Genomic DNA, 25,409 nt, shown 5'->3' with positions numbered 1-25,409 from the left:
TTCACGGCCTGCAGAAATCAGGAGAATCAAATAAAACGGATGGTCATGACATCGTATTGTTGAATGATCAAGCACACTTTCGTGTTTATGTGTTGAAAGAAAAATGAGGAGATCATTAAAAGAGAATCGGCGGTGGGTCATCAGGTAGTTTTAGCTGACGTCATCAACATAGTAAAAGTAGATAAGACTCATGGGTACTGTAGTATTTAGTTTACTGCCCGATTTGACACACTAAATAGATGGATAAACGGCTTTTCTTAGAAAAGAAACCATAGCACAATGGTTATTACCCTACAGAATATAAAGCAATGAAAACAAGGATAAAATCTCCTGGTTAAATGTTGTGTAATGTAGTGCTTAAAGATTAAAAATGAATAACAAATGAGCAAAAACAATGTTTCCGAGTGGCAGAAAGAAAAACGTGCTGCAGACTCGAAAGATGCAACCTAGTGAAATACAAAAGTCGTGCTGACTGACACGAAAAAAAGGGAAATCAAACAGATTACATTTCGTGACCTGTGTCACGAACTGCCATGACACTGGGTTGTTAATGCACACCACACACGAAAAGAGACACTTTCTTTATCACACAAGAACATTCAATGGAGTCAGTGAGCAAGCGACCTTGGGTCCTTTGAAAGGCGCTATATAAATTAAAGTGATTATTGTTAGTAGCTCATCTATTTATTCAATTCAATTATATTTTATAATATAGCGCTTTTCACAAGTGTTTCATTGTTTCAAAGCAGCTTTACATTAATAAAAGCAGGGGAACACACAGAAAAATCGGTGAACATAAGAAGCAGAGTACAACAGCTAAGATTAAACCGTTCTAGTGAGCGTAGTAATAATTTAAGGCAGTGTGATGAAGTTACTTTACACAGTTTCGTTCATATCTGCAGTCCATTTCAATTAAAAGTTCAACTGTTTCATAATCAGAGTACAACTGCGTTTTTGGAGATGTGAATTAACTATTTGGATTGTAATTGTGATGTTTCAGCGGAGCGGTGAGTGTGTAAATGTGCACTACTTACGCATTCAGGCGGTCTGCAATACTTTGCCACTCTTTTTCTCTTTGCTTTATCACTGTGGCGGTGTTGCCTTTCTTCTTTATGTCTTTTACCTCCTCATATGCCTCCATGAGGATTTGTGCCTCCGATGGGGGAAAGTACGCCGCTCTAGTTGCCATGGTGAATCAGTGAATCTGTGATCAGTGGCGGGTCTGTTTGAGTGAGCCGTGAGCGCGCACATATCCAGGATTGGTTACACCTGGCTTGATGAATCCGTGTCTGCTCATCCTGGCTTGGTTGTTGTGCCACCAATTTAGCCTGGACTCACTTGTTTTGGATTCATTGAGCTCAGCTCAGTCATTTATCCTGGATGTCTTAATTCTACTTTTGTGCAACGGGCCCCTGTTGTGTTAGTGTGAAATAATATTGCAACAGGAATAACAACAGAAAGATGATCATTTTTTCTTCCTCTGCAGGTTCACTATTTCAGGATCATGTTGTCTGTAGATTTAATCAAAGTAATCAGTGTTATGTAGCTGTGGGACAACGACTGCACCTGCAAATGCCGCTGGAGGATGGGTTTGACCTAAAGACCACTAGTTTAATTTTAAGATATAGAAAAAACCAAAGTTCCCCAACACCAACACCACGTCTCCCAAGATGGCAGTTTGTTAATGATAATAAAACTATGATACTAACCAGTGCAGAGAGGAACGACTCTGGAACATACACTTTAAACATCTTTGATGTAGACGGGAGAAGTAAAGGCAATTCTACTCTCCAGGTGAACATTGAAGGTAGGACCACACAACTGCTAATCACATGAACCTTTAATAGTTTAAAACACACTTTAACATTTGCCTATTAGAATTCATTCTTGAAATGTAAAACTGTGACACACACAAATCAATTCTGCTGAATTCTTAAATGGTTTGGAAAGCCTTTTATAGTAATAGCAGATGAAGGTGTATTTATAAAATGTCAAATGAAAATTGTGAAAAATGGGCTTAATTTAAATTTCCTCTTTCGGCTGTTCAAAAATGTATCCAGATGCTTTCACCAAACCATCATCATATAAATATCAAGCAATAACTACAGTAATTCAGGAGAAAGGATATCATTACCTACCAATATTTTATTTTATTTTTACATTGTCACCTACAGCCAGGGTGTCCTCAGTGACATTATCCTACAGCTGCATGTTCCCTCAGGTCAGGAAAGTGTACTGTTCTGCTGATGGAGACAACCTGCACTTCAGCTGGAATTCTGATACAATAACTCAGTTTGAGAACAACAACAAAACTCTCGTACTGGACAAAAAAATACATAATGTAGACGTCACCTGCCATGTCAAAAATAACATCAGTAATGACACAAATTCCATTAAACTCCCGGAATGTAGCTGTGAGTCTGGATTTTATTTATTTATTTTTATTTAAATAATAAATTAACATTGCATCCCTAGTGAAATCCAGTTAAGGATAAAATTCCTTAACCTTTTATTTACATAATCTATATTGATTCTGTGTTTGATGCTCAACTCACACGCTCAGCTACTGTTGCCTGTGGTAATTATCAAATCAAATTCCGATTGGTCAAACTTGTTGCTAAGTAACTGCTTATTTATTATACCTACACTCTCCTGGTGTTCGCTGTATGCGGCAGGCTATGCACACTGGATTATTTTTAGCAGTAGAATTTCTAAGAATTGTACAACTGACTATAACGCAAAGGCTTTATCACATATACCACATGTCAATCCCTGGTGGTATGGAAAACAAACCAAAAATCCCTAAACAAATCCTTCCAGTTTTGTCCATATATGTCAATTCTTTAGCTTGTCATCAGCTGAGAATGTATTAATGTTTCACTGGTTTTCAATGATAAAGGTGACATCATGGTTAGTAGATAAGGTCAGAGAGGAGCAAAGTCAAGTGCTACTGACTAAAAGAGGAATTACTACATGAGAAACTTTGTCATGCTAAATATAATAAAACACGTACGATTAGTATACGCCTGAGTTCAAATCCAGTTTGTTTTCATTATCTTAAATGACTGAAATGTTTTTGTCTTTCTTCTTGTAGACTCTGTCATTCTGCCTATCCTGGGCTCGGTTTGTGTTATTCTCATTGTACTAGTTGTCTTAGTGGTTTACATCTACAAGAAGAGACAAAGCCTAAAGAACAAAGAAGGTTAGAAGGAATCTGTGTTTTCACAAATTTCACAGAAAACAAACAATTGTCAAAGTCACGTTTTTTGAGATCACATTTTAGAATATTTGTAGTTCTGAAAAAAGAAAAACCAAGACATTAAAATCATGAATTTATTTTTTTATGCTTGTGCTTAATCTGTATCTGTATGATCTTATAAACGATGATTTTTTTAATGGCCAGTCATGTCCCAGACTGTATTTCTGAATCTTTTGTAATTTTCTGTAGCTTTTTGGGGTATTATAGATGTGTGATTTTTTGACAGAACCTTCTCAGGATGGGAAGGACCTTGTGTACGCGGACATCACCCAATCAGCCATTAACAGGACAGAGACAAGACCCAGTACGTGAAAGACTTTACCAGACTTTGATAATATACGCACTGGATTAAAGTTGGGATGGGTTCATCAATACGGTGGTGTTATAAAATAAGGAAATCTGAAATGCTTAATGCTGTTTAATGTTGTGATCTTAGTTACTTGGGTTGGTTAGTTAAACTAAGCTTGCCTAGTAATTATCAGCTATTTAGCTAATAGATGTTTTCTAGGTCTGAGCTATAGAGTCTGATTAATCAGCAGATTATGTGGGAGTTTACTTAGACAAAAGTGCAATAGAAGATAAAAGCAAGTGTGACTTCAGTTCCTGCAGTGTGGATCAGTTCAAATTGTTACACCCCACCCCTTACACACACACACACACACACACACACACACACACACACACACACACACACACACACACACACACACACACACACACACACACAAACATATGTGTTACTTACACTCACATAAGTAACACATATGTAAACTTTCAGCAATAAGACTCAACCATGCCCCTAATGCTATATTCTTATATGTGAATGTTCCAGGATATCAGCAGTTTTTGAAAGTCAAACCATCTCATCTGGCACCAAAAACACACCACAGTGAAAGTCACTGACGGAAGCTCTTTAGACCTTTTTTTGTTTCATGAGGTTTTTTTTTGCAGGCCACTTGATTAGATAATTGCAGTTATGTTATATACCATTTTATTATAAGTTAAAAGCCTGTTCAATACTAAGTACATAAATCAATTTGATTTCAGTGATTTATCTGTGTGGTGTTGTTTTGTGGTTCAGCCCCAGCGCAGAACGAGGGTGTGGAGTACGGCACGGTGGTCACATCCAACCAGAAGAAGAAAGAGGACGATGTGCAGTATGGAGAGCTGGTGTTTAACACTCCTGCACAAAAAAAGAGCAAGCTGCCAAAAGTACAAGAAGATTGTGTGTACTCAGGAGTCCAGCACAGTCAGTGAGTGACACAATCTCAGCCTGTCTAAAGATGCATCTGAAGAGGTTGATGCCATTTTACTCCACTTAGTGCGGAACTATTGCAATTGCAGTTTTTTAACTGTTTGTGGGTTTCCTCTGACCTCCCAAGATATGGCAATTGGTGGATTAGCTAAGCTTAATTTCCCTGTGTGTGCATGTGTGTTTAATTTAGTTAAATGCATTTGCCATTTTTAATCCATAGTGTTTTCCACCAAGAAACAGTGTTCGTAGTTATTTTAATGAAAAAGTGTTAACTTTAATTCAATTGAATTTAACTCTAAAAATGTCTTAAGAAATTTATTTTAGATTTATAAATGAAGATTTGAATGTAAATAAGCAGAAATATCTGGCAATACTATACATCATATCTGAATTAAGGAAATATGCCTAGAATTGGGCTTAATTAAAAAAAAAAAGAAGAAGAAGATTTTACTGTTGTTACGCATGTGTTCCTTCACCATGGTACTTAATCATAGTTAACACTTTTGGTACCCAATTAAACATGTTGCAGTTTAAAATGTTAAATTTACAGCTGCAGCTTCTTAAGTCTGAGTTGCTCGATTTTCTTTAACACCGTGTCTGCATCTCTATTTAAAAAAGCGAGGTTGTTTTCTTCCTTGTTTCTTTTTTTAAAGTTACGTGAATGTAATAAATGATCAAAATGTCTAATTCAGCCGTGAGTGGATTTTGAGTTCATACGATGGCTAACACTTTCTGTGGTGTTGGTTTAAATGTCTGTGGCATGTATTTATTTAAATGATATTTTTAAAAATGATTTAATGTTCATTGCAATATATGTATATATTATGATCAATATACTATATTATCTATGACTATATAAGACTAGAGCACATTTCCCTTTTGCTTTCTGTGAAAAGATGCCAAAAAAAATAAATTGTTCAGTTTCACCGTGTTCATGAGTATGTGTGATATCATGCCTGAAGAATTAACACCTGAGGTTTAACACCCCTGCTAACTCATAGTACACATATAACTTTCATTTTTGTACTATATTGTAATAATAATTCTCCCAATGCTTTATTATACTTGCTCTTGAATAAAGCAGATTTATTTTACAACGTAAGTAATATAGAGTGGAGGAGTTATGATTTATTTACCTGCATATGCATTTAAGCTTGTGTGTGTGGTGTAGAGCAATTGAAGTGCTTGGTTCTAGGAAGAAAGAAAGAAAGAAAGAAAGAAAGAAAGAAAGAAAGAAAGAAAGAAAGAAAATATGTGTCAGAATTTCAGAATTAAATGGATGGGTAGTACTAATAAATAAAGACAGATGTAAGTGCAGATTCTATTTAGAAATGAACCAGAACAACTAATCATTAACACTAGTAAGGGCAGGAAACAAACATGGGGACAAGGATGAGACACACTGTAACATCAACAGTAACAAGATTTGACATAAAAAGGACCAGGCTGTTGTGAGAGGTTTATAGACCCTGTATGACCATGTACTGTAAGTATGAGTGTGAAAAATATTTCCTCAGACAAGACAAACAAACCACAGGGCTGCTTTACCACTTCTAAATCAAGGGCTCTAGACTGTGCATGGAACTTCCTGTTTCTTAGAAAAGTATTATTAGTTCTGTAAAAGCAGCTTCATGTTGCTTTTGTAGTCGTTCATCACTCAGGTCCAAGATCTCCACCAAGTACAGAGAGAAGACTGTTCTCTGGACAAAATGAGAATACAGATCATTTTTGGAGTCCTGTTGATTTACAACCACGTTGTCATGGGTAAGTTTTATCCTCTAATAATGCATGATTCCTTTATTTACTACATGTGCAGTTGTACAGTTTCTGCTTTATGAAATGAGAAATGGTCTAAATGTAGTTTAAACCTGTGAGATCAGATATCAGTAAATCGGTCAGCTTTTAATGAACACTTCCTGCCCTTCAAAAGTAGAGAATGTTTTTTTTCTGTCAAAGACTTCATTAATCAATTTTTGTTTTATGTGTATTACTGTTTTGTTATGTGTTCATGCAAATGGTGCATCATCTACATTGGGTCATTTTTAATGTTTTGTATATAATTAACTTTAGTCTGTGTTGATGCAAACTTTAAACTTTAGATGATGTTGGGAAAAAATGTTAGTTTCATTGATAAAACAATTTTCAGTGAATGACACAAGTCTGCTGAAATATCATTTATTTATCCTTAAATCACCTGTGCTGTTAACAATATTGTTTGTTTTTAAATAAGTAAATTAATAATTGGTGAAGATAAACATAGAGGTTTGAAGTTTACTCAGATCAGAAGTGTGTTTGAGTTTGCAATAATATTAACAGAATGCTAGTGATTTTTTCTTCCTCTGTAGGTTCACTGTTTCAGGATCATGTCTGTAGATTTAATCAAAGTAAACCATGTTATGTAGCTGTGGGACAACGACTGCACCTGCAAATGCCCTGGGAGGATGGGTTTGACCTAATGATCACTAGTTTAATTTTAAGATATAGAAAAACCCAAATTTCCCCACCAACACCACGTCTCTCAAGATGGCAGTTTGTTAATGATAATAAAACTATGATACTAACCAGTGCAGAGAGGAACGACTCTGGAACACACACTTTACACATCTTTGATGGAGACGGGAGAAGTAAAGGCAGATCTACCCTCCAGGTGAACATTGAAGGTAGGACCACACAACCTCTAATCACATTTACATTTACATTTACATTTACAGCATTTGGCAGACGCCCCTATCCAGAGCGACGTACATGAGTGCTTAAATCTCTAACATTGAATACATTAATGCTGGTTCACTAGGTTACATACTTAAGATACCATGAGTTTAAAACATTTGTTCAAAGTTACAATGAAAAAGTGTCAAAGTTTTTTTTTTTTTTGTTTTTTTTTCAATGCAAAAGATAGGGAAGGAAGTGCTAGTTGAAATGTTTCCTGAATAAGTACAGTAGGTCTTCAACCGCCTCTTGAAAATCACACTGCACACATCACACTGCACACATCACACTGCACACTACAAGTTAGTTCATAAATGTATAAAATCTAAACATTCATCCACACTCAATGTTTATTTGTACTATTTTAATAAAAATGCAGAAATGTACATATTTAACAAAACAACATCATATATCATATTATATATGAGCAAAGTTCCTTCAGGACTCTTGCTAGGTTTCAGATAATGTGGTATGTGTGATGGACAAAAAATACTTTTCAGATGCGATTTATTTAAAAAAAAAAGATAATGTTTGATGTGATTAAAACGGTCATTGCTACCTCTATTGTCTTGTCTTTAAACATAAAAATGTAAAGCTGAGGATTTTAATTAGAAAATCTATAATATCTAAAAAAATCTATAATATATATTTGTGAAGTAGACTTTTTTCAGACAAACTTTGTTAGGCTCATATATGAAGTCTTCCTCTGTGCTTTTGCTGAACATCATTGTTCCTCTACTTCTTTCTGATTTGAGATTATGTTGCTGTGTTTCATATTTGTTCTTGTATTTCTGGTTTGATAATGTGTTTAGTAATTTATTCTGAGGTGTTTATCTCTAATCTACAGCTCAGGTGTCCTCAGTGAAAGTTTCCTACAACTGCTTGTTCTCTGGAGTCATGAAAGTGACCTGTTCTGCTGATGGAGACAACCTTCACTTCAGCTGGACTTCTGACTTTAAAACACTCCCTCAACTGGAGAACGGGACCAGCACTGTCACACTGGAACAACACCATCAAGGAAACATCACCTGCCATGTAGAAAATCATGTCAGCCGTCACCACGATACTGCTGAACTCCACCAATGTCCTGGTGAGTCTGTCTTTTATAAAGAAGGATTTAATGAATAAAAATCCAATGCAGCAGTTTTGGAACACAGAGACCAAAAAGCAAGAACCCAACTAATCCTGAGGACAGCCTTGACTAATCTTGCCAGTCCCCATATACAGTCTTTAATAATCCCACTTGCTACTTCACAAGTTTGATTTCTCCTTGTACCTTCTAATAAATGTTAACTCCCACTCTTGGCAGACACTACTGAGTAATTCTCTTTACTCATCCACAGAATAATCCCACCCAGACTAGTGATTAACCCCAACCACTCCCATCTCATCAATCATCTTTTAATGAATATTCAAAAATATAATATATATATATATATATATATATATATATATATATATATATATATATATATATATATATATATATATATTTATCTCTGAATGCCTTCATCATCCATCTAATCAGACTAAAATCCAAATCCAACAAATAACTAATTCACTTGCCAAAGATTAACTCAGACCTTTAAAGTTTACACAGATCAGAGGTGTGTTTCAGTTTGCAATAATATTAAAAGAATGGTGATGATTCTTTCTTCATCTACAGGCATGCTTTTTCAGGATCATGATGTCTGTAGATTTAATCAGAGGAATCCGTGTTATGTAGTTGTGGGACAACGACTGCACCTGCAAATGCCCTGGGAGGATGGGTTTGACCTAAAGACCACTAGTTTAATTTTAACATATAGAAAAACCCAAAGTTACCCACCAACACCACGTCTCCCAAGATGGCAGTTTGTTAATGATAATAAAACTATGATACTAACCAGTGCAGAGAGGAGCGACTCTGGAACATACACTTTAAACATCATTGATGGAGACAGGAGAAGTAAAGGCAGTTATACTCTCCAGGTGAACATTGAAGGTAGGACCACACAACCTCTAATCACATCACACTGCACACAAGTTATTTCATAAATGAATAAAATATAATCATTTATCCACACTATAGTCTCTCTCAAGATTTATTTTATTTAAAAAACTTTTCAGATGCGATTAATTAAAAAAAAATTATAATGTTTGATGTGATTAATACTGTCTTTAAACATAAAAAGTAAAGTAAACAGAAAAAGTTTAGCATTTTTATGCAAGGGAGGCTTCATTGTCATTGTCAAAGACTGTCATTTTCGCTGACAATCTTTTTATGGTTTGTGTATAAAGTCTTTATCTGTGTTTGTTGAACATCTTTGTGTCTCTACCTCTTTCTGTTTTGAGATTATGTTTCTTTGTTTCTGATTCTGTGTTTAGTAATTTATTCTGAGGTGTTTATCTCTAATCTACAGCTCAGGTGTCCTTGGTGACAGTGTCATACAGCTGCTTGTCCCTTGGAATGAGATTGAACTGTTCTGCTGATGGAGACAACCTCAGTTTCAGCTGGACTTCTGATATTGACGAGCTCCCTCAACTGGAGAACGGGACCAGCACTGTCACAATGGAACAAGACCATCAAGGAAACATCACCTGCCATGTAGAAAATCACGTCAGTTATGACCACAATACTGTTGAACTCCACCAATGTACTGGTGAGTCTGTCTTTTCTAAAGAATCATTTGAAGACCAAAATTCCAATGCAGCAGTTTGTGTACACAGACACAAAACAACCAGATATCAACAGATCCTGAGGACAGCCTTGACTAAAATTGCCTGTGCCCATATACAGTCTTGAAAAATCCCACCTACTCATTCACAGAGATTGATTTCTCCTCTTTGCACCACTCTAAAGTTTAACTGATCAGATTCGATTCTTTAGACACTATTGCGTAATTATCTTTACACATACACAAACACTCTTGACAAACACCACCCAATGTGGCCGACATTTTAACTAATACTGATTTATGACTAACCCCATCCACTCCTACAGACAATTGTGACTAACCCCCTTCACTCCCACAGACATTTGTGACTAACCACACCCACTCCCATAGACACTAGTCATTAACCCAACCCACTCCAACAGACATTTATGATCAACCCCAGCCAGTGCCACAGATATTTGTGACTATCCTCACACACTACCCACTGCCACAGTGATTTATGACTAACCCCATCCACTCCTACAGACATTTGTGACTAACCCCCTTCACTCCCACAGACATTTGTGACTAACCACACCCACTCCCATAGACACTAGTCATTAACCCAACCCACTCCTACAGACATTTGTGACAAACCCCACCAACTCCTACAGACATTTGTGACGAACACTACTGTAAAACCTTTTATCAGAGGAACAGGGAAGAACAGCACAAAGTCCGGGAGTTGTGCTCACACAGTGTGGATTTATTAAACAATATATATATATATATATATATATATATATATATATATATATATATATTGCATAGTGGTAAAGGAGCAGTAGTCTAAGCTACTTAAGGGGGTCAACAGCGTGGTTCAGGATCCCAGGGGAGATCAGCAGTCCAGAACATAGCTGCTGAGTCTGGCTTTCTGTTGTGTTTTCTTGGCCAAGGGTGAGTGAAATATTGGCGCTCCTGATTTTGGTGGGAGTTTTTCCTCCCCGCCTCACAGTCTGCTGCAGCGGAGCTGACTTTGGTGCTCTCTCCTACAAACACTCCTACAGACACTAGTGACTAACTCCACCCACTTCCCCAGATATTTCAGACAAACCCCAAATGATCCCACAGACAATTGTGACTAAACAATGGTGACTGTACCCACTACCAGAAACATTTGTGTCTAGCCCTATCCACTAGCACAGACACTAGTAACTAACCCTACCTAATCCAACAGACATATTTCACTAACCCCACCCACTCCCACAGACATTTGTGACTAACGCTGCCCACTCCCACATACACTTGTGACAAACCACACACACCCATAGACACTAGAGACTAACCCTGACCACTCCCACAGACATTTGTGACTAATCACAACCACACCCATATTTACTCCCACAGACACTAGTGAATAACCTTACACACTCCAACATACATTTGTGACTAAATACACCAAACGCCACAGACACTAGTGACTAACCCCACCCACTTCCACAGACACTAGAGACTAACCCTGCCCACTCCCACATACACTTGTGACTAACCCTACCCACTGCCAAAGACATTTGTGTCTAACCCAACCCACACCCACACACTCTTGACTAACAACATCCACTCTTACTACACTAGTGACTAAATCCACCCAAACCCACAAATCTGTCATCTTTTTGTTAGCGTTTTCTGTTTTCTAAAGCTAAATGCTTTTATCAAAAATAGCTAATTACAAGAAGCTACTATATATATATACACACAGTGGTATCAAGCATCGCGTTAGTTCAGGCAGGCCACGTAATAAGCTGCATCAGCTGCTAATCAGCTGTTCAAGAGGCGCACCAATCCGGCACGACTTCTGTAATTTCCCCTCCTTTAAATCCTTGAGGGATCGCAGCAGCGGGGGTGGTATGCGGGAACTTTGGCAGGTAGAAAACAAGCTGGGCAGCTGCATTTTGGATCATTTGCAGCGGACGGATTGCGTTCATAGGTAGACCTGCCAGCAGTGAACAAGTACCTGAACAGTCTGTGTGGACAAAAATTGGCCGAATCCTTCTAATGTTGTAGAGAAGAAACCGACATTAGCAACATGAGAGGAAAAGGACAGTTGATAGTCCATGGTTACCCCAAGGTTGTGAGCTGTGGCTGAAGGGGAGGTCAGATCGTTGTGCAAGGATATAGCAAGATCATGACCTAGGGATGAATCACCTGGGATGAACAGCAGTTCAGTTTTGCTAGGATTGAGCTTTAACTGATGAGCAGTCATCCATGATGAAATTTCTGCCAGACATGCTGAGATCTGGTCAGAAGCTGTGGCATCTGAGGGTGGGAAAGAGAAGATAAGTTGTGTATCATCAGCATAGCAGTGGTAAGAGAACCCATGTGAGGAAATAACTTAAAGAGAGTGAGTATACAGGGAGAAAAGGAGAGGACCATGTACTGTGCCCTGTGGGACACCAGTGGAGAGTCTGCGTGGAGCAGATGTCACTCCCCTCCATGTTACCTGATATGAGCGTCCTTCCAGGTAGGAAGCAAACCATTCCCAAGCTCTGATCTGCAAATCCCAAGACTCGAGGGTGGATAAGAGACTCTTGTGGTTGACCGTATCAAACACTGCTGAAAGGTCAAGAAGGATAAGGACGGATGACTGTTTGGCTGATCTAGCAGCATATAGCTTCTCAGAGACATCCAAAAGTGCTGTCTCTGTGGAATGAGCTGCTTTAAAGTCAGATTGGTTGGGGTCTTGGAGGTTGTTCTGTGAGAGATAGACAGACAGTTGATTATAGACAATGCGTTCAAGAATTTTTGAAAGAAACGAGAGAAGTGATAGCGGTCTGTAGTTACTGATGTCTGATGGATCCAGAGAAGGTTTCTTTAGGATGGGAATAACCCTTGCTCTCTTGAAAGTAGTTGGTATCTGACCAGATGCTATGGATCTATTGATGATAGTGGAAATGAAGTGCAGAAGGTCTTGCGAGATGGTCTGGAGCATAGTGGAAGGGAGTGGATTCAATGGGCACGTGGTAGGATTGCAGGACTGGATGAGTTGGAAAATCTCTTCTGCTGCCACAGTTGAGAAATGTGACAACGAAGGTGAAGGGGAATCGAAACTCTGAGATGTATGTGCAGTCAGGGCTGAAGTGAAGGTCAGGCAGATTTCCTCAATCTTCTCCTGGTAGAAAAAGCAAAGTCTTCTGCAGTCAGGGAGGATGAAGAAGGTGGAGCCGGGGGGTTGAGCAGAGAAGAGATGATGTGGACTTTCCGAGGGTCATGTGAGGAAGCTTCAAGCTTTTCCTTGTAAAAGGAAGTCTTGGCAGCAGTCACATCTGAGGAGAACTTGGCAAGCACTACTACGAACGACCGCAAGCGTCTGCAGAGAGTGGTGAGGAGTGCTGAGAAGATCATCAGGACTCCACTGCCCTCTCTGCAGACCATTTACCATTGCAGAGTCCAAAATAGAGTATTATTTGCACTTCCTTGCAATACTATATTAATATTTGCACTCCATATCAAGTTTGCACATCTATTAATGTTATTTCTGCTTTTAATACCTGTGTTATTCCTGCCATTATTATAGTATATTTGCACTCACTTGCAATACTATATTATATTGCATTTATATAGTGTACAGTTTGTGTGTACAGTGTGTATGTACAGTCCTGGCATTCTTATGGATGGCAAAGTAAGAATTTAATTGCACAGGGAAACCTGCATTCCTCAATGGGTATGTGACAATAAACGTTTTGAATCTTTGAGTCATCGCTGCGTTCTTGGGGCAATTTTGGTCAGACTCTCCTGGGAAGGTTCAGCACTGTTCCATGTTTTCGTTATTTGTGGATAATGGCTCTCACTGTGGTTCACTGAAGTCCCAAAAGCGTTAGAAATGGCAAATGGTGCCTCATTTATAAATTGTGTAATTTTCATGCTGTGTATATAATTACAATTCTAGACATTGTCTAAAAATTTTTATAATTTATTCATTACATCATTTTTATCATTTTATATTTTTTTTTATCATTAACAGTCACCTGTGCTGTTATTGACATTGTTTGTCTCCTTTTTTTTCAGAATAAAATTCACAAATAAGGAAAACACTTGCAGAAAATATACACAGAGTTTTGAAGTTTATACAGAACAGAGGTGTGTTTCAGTTTACAATAATATTAACAAAATGCTTATTATTTTTTCTTCATCTGCAGATTTGCTGTTTCAGGATCATGTTGCCTGTAGATTTACTCAGAGGAATCCGTGTTATGTAGCTGTGGGACAACGACTGCAACTGCAAATGCCCTGGGATGATGGGTTTGACCTAAAGACCGATAGTTTAATTTTAAGATATAGAAAAACCCAAAGTTCTCCACCAACACCACGTTTCCCAAGATGGCAGTTTGTTAATGATAATAAAACTATGATACTAACCAGTGCAGAGAGGAGCGACTCTGGAACATACACTTTAAACATCTTTGATGTAGATGGGAGAAGTAAAGGCATTTATACTCTCCAAGTGAACATTGAAGGTAGGACCACATAACCTCTAATCACATCATAAAAAAACTTACTTGCACATTTAATATTCAAGTTTGCACTTCTGATGTTCTAATGAACATAGTCGTCCTATTTTACAACAAGGTTAACAAACTAGTTTTTAAACTAATTCAAACCACCCTTTACATTTGTCAAACAGAGAAGGAAGAAACAATAGAAAAATCAAGCACAAATAATATTGTCAGGAATGGCAAAGACAAAAAACAGGGGACATGGGGAACACACTGACAATCACCTATGTGTCCAACAGAAGGAGCGACAGAGTTAACAACAGACAAATAAACTATAACTATAGTATATACTTATAAACTATAATAAATACAGCACAATTCCGAAGCTACTTAAAGATGAATACATAAATAATGGTTCTTATATGCATATGACCTGCAGTTGAAAAGCATACCAATTATAAATTTTAATTTATTTTTCAGAACCTACTTCTGCACAGTCTACTGATGGTAAGTCTCATCATTCCTTAACTTTGACCCGAAACCTACCATGCTTCTGGATTTGCAGTTTCAGGTCCTGTTGTCTGTAGATTTGGTTGAGACAAGAGACGGACATGGGGTCTACATACTGACTTTATTTTCATGCTCTTTCTTTCTTTCAGGTTTCATGGTGTTTGTGTCTGTGTGGCTCTTTGAAATCATCATCCTGATATCTCTGTTTGTGGCGTTTTACATCTACACCAACATCCACAGGAAACAGAGGATATGCTTCATATAGATTTCTTGATTAACCTAGAGCTAATGTTTAGAGTTATTTATCTTCAGATTTATTTTTAAATATTCAAAATGCTGCAATGCTTAAATGTAGCCATCATCATAATGTTGAAAAAAATATTTTTTGTAGAATTTCTATAAATGTAAATCTTAAGTATTTGTGTGGAAGTCGGAAAAATGTCTTTCTTTTTCTTTCAAACAAAAACAAACACGATTAAGTTTTTTAATTTACAACTCTTAAAAATAATTAATAATAAATAGTAAAAAATAAATATTTGCATTTATTAGACTTTAAATACATAAATATATTTTACTGCTTCAATGTTTTAGCTATTATAGACATAAACAGTGATATGACATCAGGAACAATGGTCCTGTACCACAGTCCTGCTTTTGTGACATGAGGAGGCCAAAACAAACAGGATGTTGTGAGACATTTTAGAGAATCTTTTTTTGCAAACAAGATGACCAAACCACAGAGATGGTGCTGTTCATTGATCAGTTCTCTGTAGTAAGATTTTATTTTAATAAACTGCTTAAACATGCACCTATTTTTGTTCTGTAACAATTCTTAAAAGTCTTTCTTTCTTTCTTTCTTTCTTTCTTTCTTTCTTTCTTTCTTTCTTTCTTTCTTTCTTTCTTTCTTTCTTTCTTTCTTTCTTTCTTTCTTTCTTTCTTTCTTTACACACACTGGAGGAAATGAGTGGTAATAGTTTTAACTGTGAAACTTACTGTTTCTCAGTAAAGTGGATTAGTTCTGTAAAAGAAGCTTCATCTTGCTTTTGTAGTCGTTCATCCCTCAGGTCCAAGATCTCCATCAAGTACAGAAAGAGGATTGTTCTCTGGACAAAATGAGAATACAGGTCATTTTTGGAGTCCTGTTGATTCACACCCACGTTGTCATGGGTAAGTTTTATCCTCTAATAATGCATGATTCCTTTATTTACTACATGTGCAGTTGTACAGTTTCTGCTTTATGAAATGAGAAATGGTCTAAATGTAGTTTAAACCTGTGAGATCAGATATCAGTAAATCGGTCAGCTTTTAATGAACACTTCCTGTACTTAAAAAGTAGATGTTTTTTTTCTGTGAATGACTTCATCAATCAAATTATGTTTTAGTACAAAAAAAAAGATTAAAAAGTACATAATAATTCTGATCCTTTTACTTAACCTTGTGCAGGTTTTTCTTTTCTATTTTCTATTTTTAAAATTCTGTAAAGCAAATTTGAGGCTATGTTCGTTGTTAAAAGCGCAAAGAAAACTTGTGTGCAAATGTTACATCTTCTATTTTATGTTATAGTACATAATTTGTATATAAAACATGTTTTTGAATGGTGATGGGGAAAAATGGTTCATCAGAGAAAGACTTACACAACAGTTTGCTGAAATATAATTTATTTATTATTAAATCAACTTGCTGTTAAAATGGTTTTCCTGCCAATTTATTCCCAAATAAAATTTAATCACTAAGTAAATAATTACTTGGAGAAGATACCATTTTTAATTTTACACAGATCAGAAGTGTGTTTCACTTTGCTGTAATATTAATAGAATGCTGATCACTTTTTCTTCACAGAGAACACTACTAGTTACTTCATAAATATAAATTATTATAATTTTATATACAACGACTTAATTTTCTCGTTATCCCGACATAGCAAAAATTGTTTTGTCATGATAACGACAATTTTTTTCATGATCTCTGCATAAGAACGCTCTAAAGGCAGCAAAAACGAAACCAACCAATCATGGATAATCGCATTCGCTTTTACTTTGATCAGGGACTCATGTGATTGACAACATATGTGTCCAACATTTAAGAAGGAGGCTGTGATGTCTGCATCTTTATTGTTGAAGAACATATAGTCGCCCTACTGAGGTTAATCCAGCCGCTGTTTCTGAAAACACAGTTAAACTAACCTCACTTTTATTGAAGGAACGGCTTTTAGATACTTGGCGTTGATAGCGCTGAAAGGGGAAAGCAAGTGTCTGCAAGCTCTCATATCACAGAACAATAACTATTATATTATTATATTTATAAAATTATATATTTTTTGATTAATGCAAATACAAAACGATTACAAAACTATTGACAGTATTTATGAGAATAAAGGCTTAACTTTATAATAATCCATTACATATTAACAATGGGGTACATTCAGAGATCATGAGAAAATTAAGTCCTTATCATGACAAAACAAGAAAAACTATAATAATGCATGGCCTCTTTTGACTTCCATACAAATGAGCCTGCAGAATGCAGAAATGTGCATACTTTATTTAACAATAAGAACAATATAGCACATTTTTTATCTCAAATTTTAAATCTTTATTAGGCAGTGAAGAAGCTCTTAAGAGAAAGTCATTGTTCCTCATGGATAATGGTACTGTCCAGGGCATGAACTAGGGGCTGCGGAAGTGCCTCCAAACTGAGATTCAAGCCGTGATCAATGTGACGTTTCAATAAAGCTTCTGAGATGTCTTAATGTCTTTTCTTTATTAACATCAGATATATACATTAAGGAACGGACAAGAACATGCTGTGACTACATTCACTGCTCAGCTTGCACGAGGCTACAACTTCTTCAGTACTAACGCATCCCCACATACTCCACACTCTATTGCCATCTAGTGGACAAATACACACATCATATTATAACAGTAACCTGATTATATCACAATCAATAAAAAATATATTAAATATAGCGTTAAGCGTCAGTTCAGGCAGGCCACATAGTCAAGCTCGGCTATCAGTTGATGTCAATTTTCTAACCCCGCCCATCAGCTGATCTGATTCCTAAGCGTGCTATTGGTCCGTTTCAAACAGGGCGCCCTATTTAAATGCTTTTTTCAGTCTGTCTGCTTGGCTGTTTCCTCGGCATTGCTGCAACTGCGACTTAAGCTCGGCGGCTATTTGGAGTTTAAACCGCAAGCTATCTTCTTTTGTGGGGCTGCGTCCTCTGCTTTGCTGCTGCGATTTAAACTCGATACGGCGCGCATGTTCAAGTATAATGGTGCGTTTGTTGAGCCGGAAGCGACCTTAGGGCTGGCGTGTTGTACAGTCTGTTATGCTATGTTAGGCTATGCTTCGCTATGCTATGTATGTTATGCTAGGTTATATTGTATGTTACGCTATGTTATAAGATAAGGTTATGCTATGCTTCTGCATTGCTCGTCACGATGGGTCATGCCATGCTTGCTATACTAGGCTAGATTACCTCATGCTAGGTAATGCTATGCCTCGATATGCCTTGCTATGCCAGCTCGTTATGGTATGCTAGGTTATGTTATGCTAGATAGGCTACGCCTTGCTGGGCTATGTTGCATTATGCTAGGTTACGTTATGCTATGTCTTGCTAGGTTAGGTTACGTTGTGCTATGTTATGATGCGTTATGCTATGCCTTGCTAGGTTATGTTAGATTACGTTATGCTATGCCCTGCTAAACTATTTTAGGTTACGTTATGCTATGCCTCACCAGGCTATGTTAGGTTACGTTATGCTATGCCCTGCTAAGCTTTGTTAGGTTACGTTATGCTATGCTTCGCTAGGCTAAGGCAAAGAATTGTCTTTATTTTTGACTCAAGTGGTCATGACTGAACTATAACTAGTCTCTCTCTCAATATTTCTTTTTACATTTTAATATTTTTATACAAACAAGGCTGCATTTAATTAAAGTGTACATATTAACCAAACAACAATAACACACAAAATCTAGGATTTTTACTTTGATTGAACTTACATTTTTATTTAACTTCGATTTGATCTACATATGAGTTTATGTTGATGTCCTTGTAACTTATTATTTATAAACAATATTTATTATGCCGCCTGTAGTTATTCATCTTGAGGTGTTAATCTCTAATCCATAGCCAGGGTGTCCTCAGTGAAACTGTCCTACGGCTGCTTGTTCTCCGACGTCAGGAAAGTGTTCTGTTCTGCTGATGGAGACAACCTGCACTTCAGCTGGACTTCTGAATCAAACCCTCGGTTGGAGTACGACAACAAGAGTCTCGTACTGGATAAGATGCATAATGAAAACGTCATCTGTCATGTCAAAAATCACATCAATCGTGACTACAATTCAACTGAATTGCCAAAATTTACCAGTGAATCTGTCTTTTTAAAATAGCATTAGAAAATATTTTATTTTGTTTCTATACTTCTGTAAAGCTGCCTTGAGACAATGTTCATTGTTGAAATACTTATACACATACAGTAAATTGAATTGAATATAATTAATTAAGCAACAGTTACAGCAACAATGACACATCAGCATTAATGTCACTACTCATACCCTGGTAAATACAAAGGCAAAACTGTGATCAAACGCTTTCGTGTTTTAAACTTTAAAAGGAATCGCTAACATTGCTAGAGTATATAGTAGCTTTTACCTAGTGACAACATCCCCTTAGGAACACTTGTACTCATTCCTGCAGTTATCAGTGAGCAAAAACTTTAGTTAACATTCAGAAGTCTCTGTGACTTTTACCATTACATTGTTGTTGGTACCAGATGAGCTGGATTGGGAATTTCATAAACTGCAGATCTTCTGGACATTTCACACACAACAGTCTCTACAGTTTACACAGAATAGGATGAAAAATGTGATGAGAGAGGTCAGAGGAGAATGGTCAGTTTGGCTGTGTGTGATGTGATGTAACTCTTTTCATTGTGAGCAGAAAAGCATGTCAACATGCACAGCACATCCAAAATGGATGAGCTGCAGAAGACCATATTAGGTTTCAACCAAATTAGTCAAACTACAACAATAATAGATGAAGAACAAGAATCTGAGTCTATGATAGACAAAACTAGATAGGTGAAGCCTAGAAAAAGCTATTTTTCACCTGTATAGTTTGGGTGAGTCTGTGAGTTCAGGTGAGTCTGTGCCTGAGAGAGCTTCAGATTCTTCATCTTTTGCGTCTCTAGCCTGAGATGCTGTTCTGCTCATCACGGTGATAAGCGTCAGTAATTCCCTCCCTCAGACTTGCGTTAACTCAATGACCAATACTCACTCTAACCATTACACTCCCCATCAGCACGTTGTCTCTTTCAGGTCTCACTGTGTTTGTGTTTATGTGGGTCTTTGAAGTCATCATCCTGATATCTGTGTTACTGGCCACACTGTACATTTACCCCAGAAAAAAGAGGACACCAGAGAGTAAAAATTTAATACTTGCTATCTTGGAAAATTAACTTTACCAAAGTCCATATTTAAATATAAAGTATGTACTAACGTGTAAAAACAGAAAATTGAATATCTAAAACTTTTGAATTGTCAACTGAGCTTCATTTTTTTCATTCAAAAATCAGGACCAGGAAACTCTGTAAAACTGGACAACGATTAGTAGAGGCAGTCTGTGGCTGATCTCCTCTATATGAGCAGGCATTGTTCTCCATCTCATCCAGACTAAAACCTGATAAAAAAGCCATGAAAGGCATTTTAAAGGCCATCTGTTTGTGCTCAATGGTTGCCCTTCTTGATGGTGTAAATGGCATCAGTGACCAGCTACCTCGGCAAGTGCATTGATGATGTGACTGTCTCCAAGACCATCACCACACGCTCAAACCAGAAGCCATGGATGACTGCTAAAGTGCATGAGCTGCTGAAGACTAGAGACCTAGCCTCCAGAACAGGGAGAAGGCGGCCCTAAGAACAGCAAGGGCCAAACTGTCCTGAGACATCAGAGAAGCAAAGCATGCACAAGCCATTAGACTCCTCAATAACTGAACTGAACAGTATCGAGCACAACACACCCCCACCCACACACACACATATGCACATTCAAGACTGCAATGATCCTTACCAAATACAGCACCATCATATCAAACTGTTTACATGCTGTTTTGCACACTTTTTTGCTCTTTGCACATGCTGCCTCACATTTCATTCGATTGTTGTTTTGCACAATACCTTACAATACCTCATGTAACTGCTGCTATAATACTAATGTGTTCCTTCCAGTATTTCATTTCACTGTGTACTGCAACAGCTATATATTTTTGAAATGACAATAAAAGCTTCTTGACTTAGAGACATTCTTCCTGTCACTGATCCTCCTTAACTGTATGCTACAGTATATAGAGACAATAGAACAGTCTAGAACACATGAGTGTGTAGGTTTTATTTCAACATTTACACATTCATTACATAGACTTAGAATTAGATTTAGAACTGGATTTACATTTCAAAAATATTGAATGTTGTATTAAATTTTTGCTTTTTAGCATCAAAGCATTACATTGTGGTTAGAATATTAGAAGTGAAACATAAACAAAATTAGCACTTAGTATGATAAATATAGAGCTCATATAGAGGAGATCAGCCACAGACTGCCAATTCTAATTCTTGTTCAGGGTTACTGAGCTTCCTGGCCCTGGCTTTTGGATGACAAGAATAAAGCTCAGTTGATCAGCTTTAGACAATACATCAGTTTTAGACATTCAGTTTTCTAGTTGTTCCTGGTCTTCTGTTTTTACATAAGAGTACATACTTTAAACTCAGATTTGGACTTTGGTAATATGTTAATTTTCTAAGCTAACAAGTATTAAAGTCTTACTCTCTGGTGTCCTCTGTTTCCTGTAGATTCTGGTGTAACTGTACAGTGAGCCCACTAACACAGTCGGCACGATAATGACTTCGAAGAGCACCACGAGCAAAATAATGTAATCTGAGAGAGAGAGAGAGAGAGAGAGAGAGAGAGAGAGAGAGAGAGAGAGAGAGAGAGAGAGAGAGAGAGAGAGAGAAACTGCTCATTTAAAGCAGATCATCAAGTAAAATCAACACAGACAGCATGGGCTAATTAACACAATGTCCAGTTTAATAGGAACACCTGGAAATATGTGGCAGCAGCACAGCAGGTAAAGAACATCTCTTAATGTTCACCTATTGATCTTTATGACTTTAACCATGGCATTGTTTTTACACCTTGATGAGACACGTAGAGACTGTTGTATGTAAAATTCCCACAAGATCTGCAGTTTATGCAGCTCATCTGGTACCATCAACAATGCAACAAAAAAGTCAAAGAAATCAAACACATGATTGGCTGATTAGATAACTTCATGAATGTCTACAGGTGTTTCTAATAAAGTGGATGGTGCAGGAAAGTAAGAAACACTGCACAATAGTGTTAGTGATATTTATTATTAAAAGCTTTACAGTATTAGATTCATTTGTTACTTAGAAAGATAAACTCACTAATACATTTCTCCTGTTTAATGGAATTGTGCTCACGACTGACGTTATTTTTGACAAGACAGGTGAATTTTTCAATATGGTTTTTATCCAGTATGAAAGTTTTGTTGTCATCCTCCAAATGAGTGATTGATTCAGAAGTCCAGCTGAAGTGAAGGTTGTCTCCATCAGCAGAACAGGTCACTTTCATGACTCCAGAGGACAAGCAGCTGTAGGACACTTTCACTGAGGACACCTGAGCTGTAGATTAGCGATAAACACTACAGGATAAATTATTACAGATGCCATAATTAAACACTGAATCAAAGCAAAATTATAATTCTATAGAATTAAAGTTTATTTGTATAGTGCTTTTTACAACTGACATTGCCTCAATGCAGCTTTACAAAACATAAACATAGAAGGAAAGGTTAATATGAAGATTAATAAAGTACAAAATTTATTATTATTATAATAATAATAATAATAATAATAATAATAATAATAATAATAATAATAATAATAATAATAATAATAATAATAATAATAATAATTATTATTATTATTAATAATTCATATTAATAATAAGAATATATCAGCTGCATTCAATTAAAAGTCCAATAAAAATGATCGATTTTATTGTTGTTTGGTTTGGTAAATTTCTGCATTTTTAATGAGATGGTGCCTCATTTGCATAAATAAATATTAAAATATTAAAATAAATCTTGAGAGAGACTATAGTGTGGATGAATGTTTATATTTTATACATTTATGAAATAACTTGTAGTGTGCTGTGTGATGTGATTAGAGGTTGTGTGGTCCTACCTTCAATGTTCACCTGGAGAGTAGAATTGCTTTTGAATGTCCCATCTACATCAAAAATCTCTAAAATGTATGTTCCAGAGTCACTCCTCTCTGCACTGGTTAGTATCATAGTTTTATTATCATTAACAAACTGCCATCTTTCGAAATATTTTGTTGGTGTTGGTGGGGTGCTTTGGTTTCTATATCTTAAAATTAAACTAGTGGTCTTTAGCTAAAACGCATCCTCCAGCGGCATTTGCAGGTGCAGTCGTTGCCCCATAGCTACATAACACTGATTACTCTGATTAAATCTACAGACAACATGATCCTGAAACAGTGAACCTGCAGAGGAAGAAAAATCATCAGCATTCTGTTAATATTATTGTAAACTGGAACACACCTCTGATCTGTGTAAACTTCAAAACAGTATCTTCTCCAAGTGATTATTTACTTAGTCGTTAAATTTTATTCAAAATAAAAATTATTATTTAAGATTAAAATGGCAGGAAATCATTATAACAGCACAGCCAACATCAACCAAAACCTACTTTTATGTACAAATTATGCTAAATGACATAAAATCGATGATGCATAATTTGCATTAACACACATAAAATAACACCCCCTTGTGAGAGTGAAAACTGTGAAAACTGCATTTGCTTTACACCCCTTTAAATCTGCATTTTAACACTGATGATAGAAAATAAAAAACCTGCACAGTAGGATCTGAATTATTATATATTAAAATATATATTAGACAGTTTATTGCTTCTCTTAATAATTTTATTAATGAAGTCATTCAGAGAAATAACATTCTCTACTTTTGAAGTGCAGGAAGTGTTCATTAAAAGCTGACCGATTTACTGATATCTAATCTCACAGGTTTAAACTACATTTAGACCATTTCTCATTTCATAAACCAGAAACTGTACAACTGCGCATGTAGTAAATAAATGAATCATGCATTATTAGAGGATAAAACTTACCCATGACAACGTGGGTGTAAATCAACAGGACTCCAAAAATGACCTGTATTCTCATTTTGTCCAGAGAACAATCCTCTCTCTGTACTTGATGGAGATCTTGGACCTGAGTGATGAACTACTACAAAAGCAAGATGGAGTTTCTTTTACAGAACTATTCAATTCAATTCAATTTAAATTTATTTTTTATAGCGCTTTTTACAATTGACATTGTCTCAAAGCAGCTTTACAGAACATAAACATGGAACAAAAGATTATTATGAAGAATAATATGAAGATTAATAGAATACAAAAATTAAGATTAATATTAGACTATTAAACTATTAGACTATTACCACATTACTGAGAAACAGGAAGGTTCATACACCATCTACACCCCTTGATTTCGAAGTGATAAAGCAGCACTCTTTTTTGTTTGACTTTTCAGAGGAAATATTCTCACTCATACTTACATGGTCATACAGGGTCTAGTCTTGTCTTGTATAGTCCAAGCTAAATGTATAGTATAGTGTTATTTATGTCTGTACTTTTAAGAGTCACAAACAGCTGGAACTAAATTCCTTGTGTGTCAACACACTTGGCCAATAAACCTGATTCTAATTCTGATAAACCTCTCACAACAACCTGGTCCTTTTAAGGTCTCATCATTGTTGTGTTTCCCATTTCCCCCATCATCACATTCTCCTATGTTGGATTATCACTTTAGTGCTGTGTTGGATTTATCACTATAAGTTCCTGTTTTCTCATTGTGTCTTGGGCTTGTTACTGTTGATGATACAGTGTGTCTCATGTTTGTATCTTTTCATTCATCGCCTTACAGCTTGCATTCGTCCTGTCACTGTTCCTCCCTAACTGTATGCTACAATAGAACAGTCTAGAATACATGAGTGTGTAGGTTTTATTTCAGCATTTACACATTCATTACATAGACTTAGAATTAGATTTAGAACTGGATTTACATTTCAAAAATATTGAATATTGTATTAAATATTTGCCTTTGTGGCATCAAAGCATTACATTGTGGTTAGAATATTAGAAGTAAAACAAACAAAATTAGCACTCAGTATGATATATGAATAATGAGGCTGAATTATTTTATTTAAAACACAGAGCAAATAATCCAAAACACAGAGCAATAGCAAGGTCGGTAAGCAGATAGCTCTGTACATTGTTATGGTAATGGTTACAGTTTTATCAGGTTTTAGTCTGGATGAGACGGAGAACACTGGCTGCTCATATAGAGGAGATCAGCCAAAGACTGCCACTTCTAATCCTTGTTCAGGGTTACTGAGCTTCCTGGTCTTGGCTTTTGGATGAC

The 25,409-nt window shown here is 36.5% G+C and overlaps 2 protein-coding genes across 9 annotated transcripts in view; one reads left to right on the top strand and one right to left on the bottom strand.

Moving 5' to 3' along the window:
- LOC113659133 overlaps positions 1–25,409 on the top strand; it is a 62,916-nt gene that overhangs the window by 3,201 nt on the left and 34,306 nt on the right. For 4 of the 8 annotated variants that reach the window (XM_047801204.1, XM_047801206.1, XM_047801203.1 and 1 more), the window contains 5 exons: positions 1,487–1,807; positions 8,071–8,313; positions 8,890–9,207; positions 9,626–9,865; positions 14,056–14,343. In XM_047801204.1, the coding sequence (XP_047657160.1) occupies positions 1,487–1,807; positions 8,071–8,313; positions 8,890–9,207; positions 9,626–9,865; positions 14,056–14,343 (1,410 nt within the window). The remainder of the gene's footprint in view (positions 1–1,486; positions 1,808–8,070; positions 8,314–8,889; positions 9,208–9,625; positions 9,866–14,055; positions 14,344–25,409) is intronic. The other 4 variants (XM_047801207.1, XM_047801209.1, XM_047801210.1 and 1 more) reach the window with 2 other exon arrangements.
- LOC113659134 (carcinoembryonic antigen-related cell adhesion molecule 5-like) overlaps positions 25,158–25,409 on the bottom strand; it is a 569,148-nt gene continuing 568,896 nt past the window's right edge. Inside the window, exon 15 of the mRNA XM_047801199.1 lies at positions 25,158–25,397. Within this exon, the coding sequence (XP_047657155.1) occupies positions 25,339–25,397 (59 nt within the window). The 3' untranslated portion in view covers positions 25,158–25,338. The remainder of the gene's footprint in view (positions 25,398–25,409) is intronic.

The sequence above is a fragment of the Tachysurus fulvidraco genome, chromosome 15 (assembly GCF_022655615.1).
Source record: "Tachysurus fulvidraco isolate hzauxx_2018 chromosome 15, HZAU_PFXX_2.0, whole genome shotgun sequence".
Lineage (NCBI taxonomy): Eukaryota > Metazoa > Chordata > Actinopteri > Siluriformes > Bagridae > Tachysurus > Tachysurus fulvidraco.
The sequence above is the reverse complement of the archived record's forward strand: the minus strand, read 5'-3'. Positions and strand labels throughout refer to the sequence as shown.